At 39.2% G+C, this 702-nt stretch overlaps 1 protein-coding gene across 1 annotated transcript in view; it reads right to left on the reverse strand.

The window, feature by feature from the left end:
- Window positions 1–26: 26 nt before the first annotated feature.
- LOC103524160 (band 4.1-like protein 1) overlaps window positions 27–702 on the reverse strand; it is a gene marked incomplete at its 5' end in the record, with an annotated part of 10,095 nt that continues 9,419 nt past the window's right edge. The window contains 2 exons of the mRNA XM_008489163.2: window positions 27–183; window positions 478–657. Of these exons, the coding sequence (XP_008487385.2) occupies window positions 27–183; window positions 478–657 (337 nt within the window). The remainder of the gene's footprint in view (window positions 184–477; window positions 658–702) is intronic.

Below are 702 nucleotides of genomic sequence, written 5' to 3' on the forward strand. Positions count from 1 at the left end.
TCACACCCAAGTAGGAACTAATAGCATTACCTTTCACTGTAGACCAGTATTCCAGACGCACATACTCCCAGCATAATGTCAACACCTTCAGAGTCCTTGGCAGGATGAAGAACAACTCCGTACATTGACAACTTCTTAGCATTGTCCAAGTAGTTTAGTTCTGCCTCCGCTGGTGTCTGACCCCTGGAAATAACAAAGGACCAAATATTTCACATATCTAGGTACTCGTGCAAAATAAGACATCATAAATACCTGTTTCTATTGTACAGAACATTGTGGTACAATACAAAAACATACCCATCGTACATATTTCCCTATAGAGTACTTACCTACATGAATACTTTATGTCCAATATTACCATAGTTTTCAGTTAATCCAGAGTTTAAGAAATACTGGCCTGTGTAAATCAAATGGGTGACATCAAAGAAAACCCTTGACACTGTGTTAACTCTCACTTGTGTTAACTCCTCTACTTACTTGTGAGTTTTGTGCAGTTCCATCACTCGCTGTTCTAGTTCGGGAGTTTGGTTGGGAGCAAACTTGAACTCTCTCAAATAATCTGGATTACCCTTGTGTTCTTCTTGGTCATAATCTCCAAGTTCTGATTGGACAAGGTAAGAGCCCAATAGTGCGTACGTTACGTATGAACACGGCAGTCTGGATAAACATTCAACAAAAACAGAATGGGTTAATTCAAATAAT

The sequence above is a fragment of the Diaphorina citri genome, unplaced genomic scaffold (genome assembly GCF_000475195.1).
Source record: "Diaphorina citri unplaced genomic scaffold, Diaci psyllid genome assembly version 1.1 scaffold129509, whole genome shotgun sequence".
NCBI classification, from domain to species: domain Eukaryota; kingdom Metazoa; phylum Arthropoda; class Insecta; order Hemiptera; family Psyllidae; genus Diaphorina; species Diaphorina citri.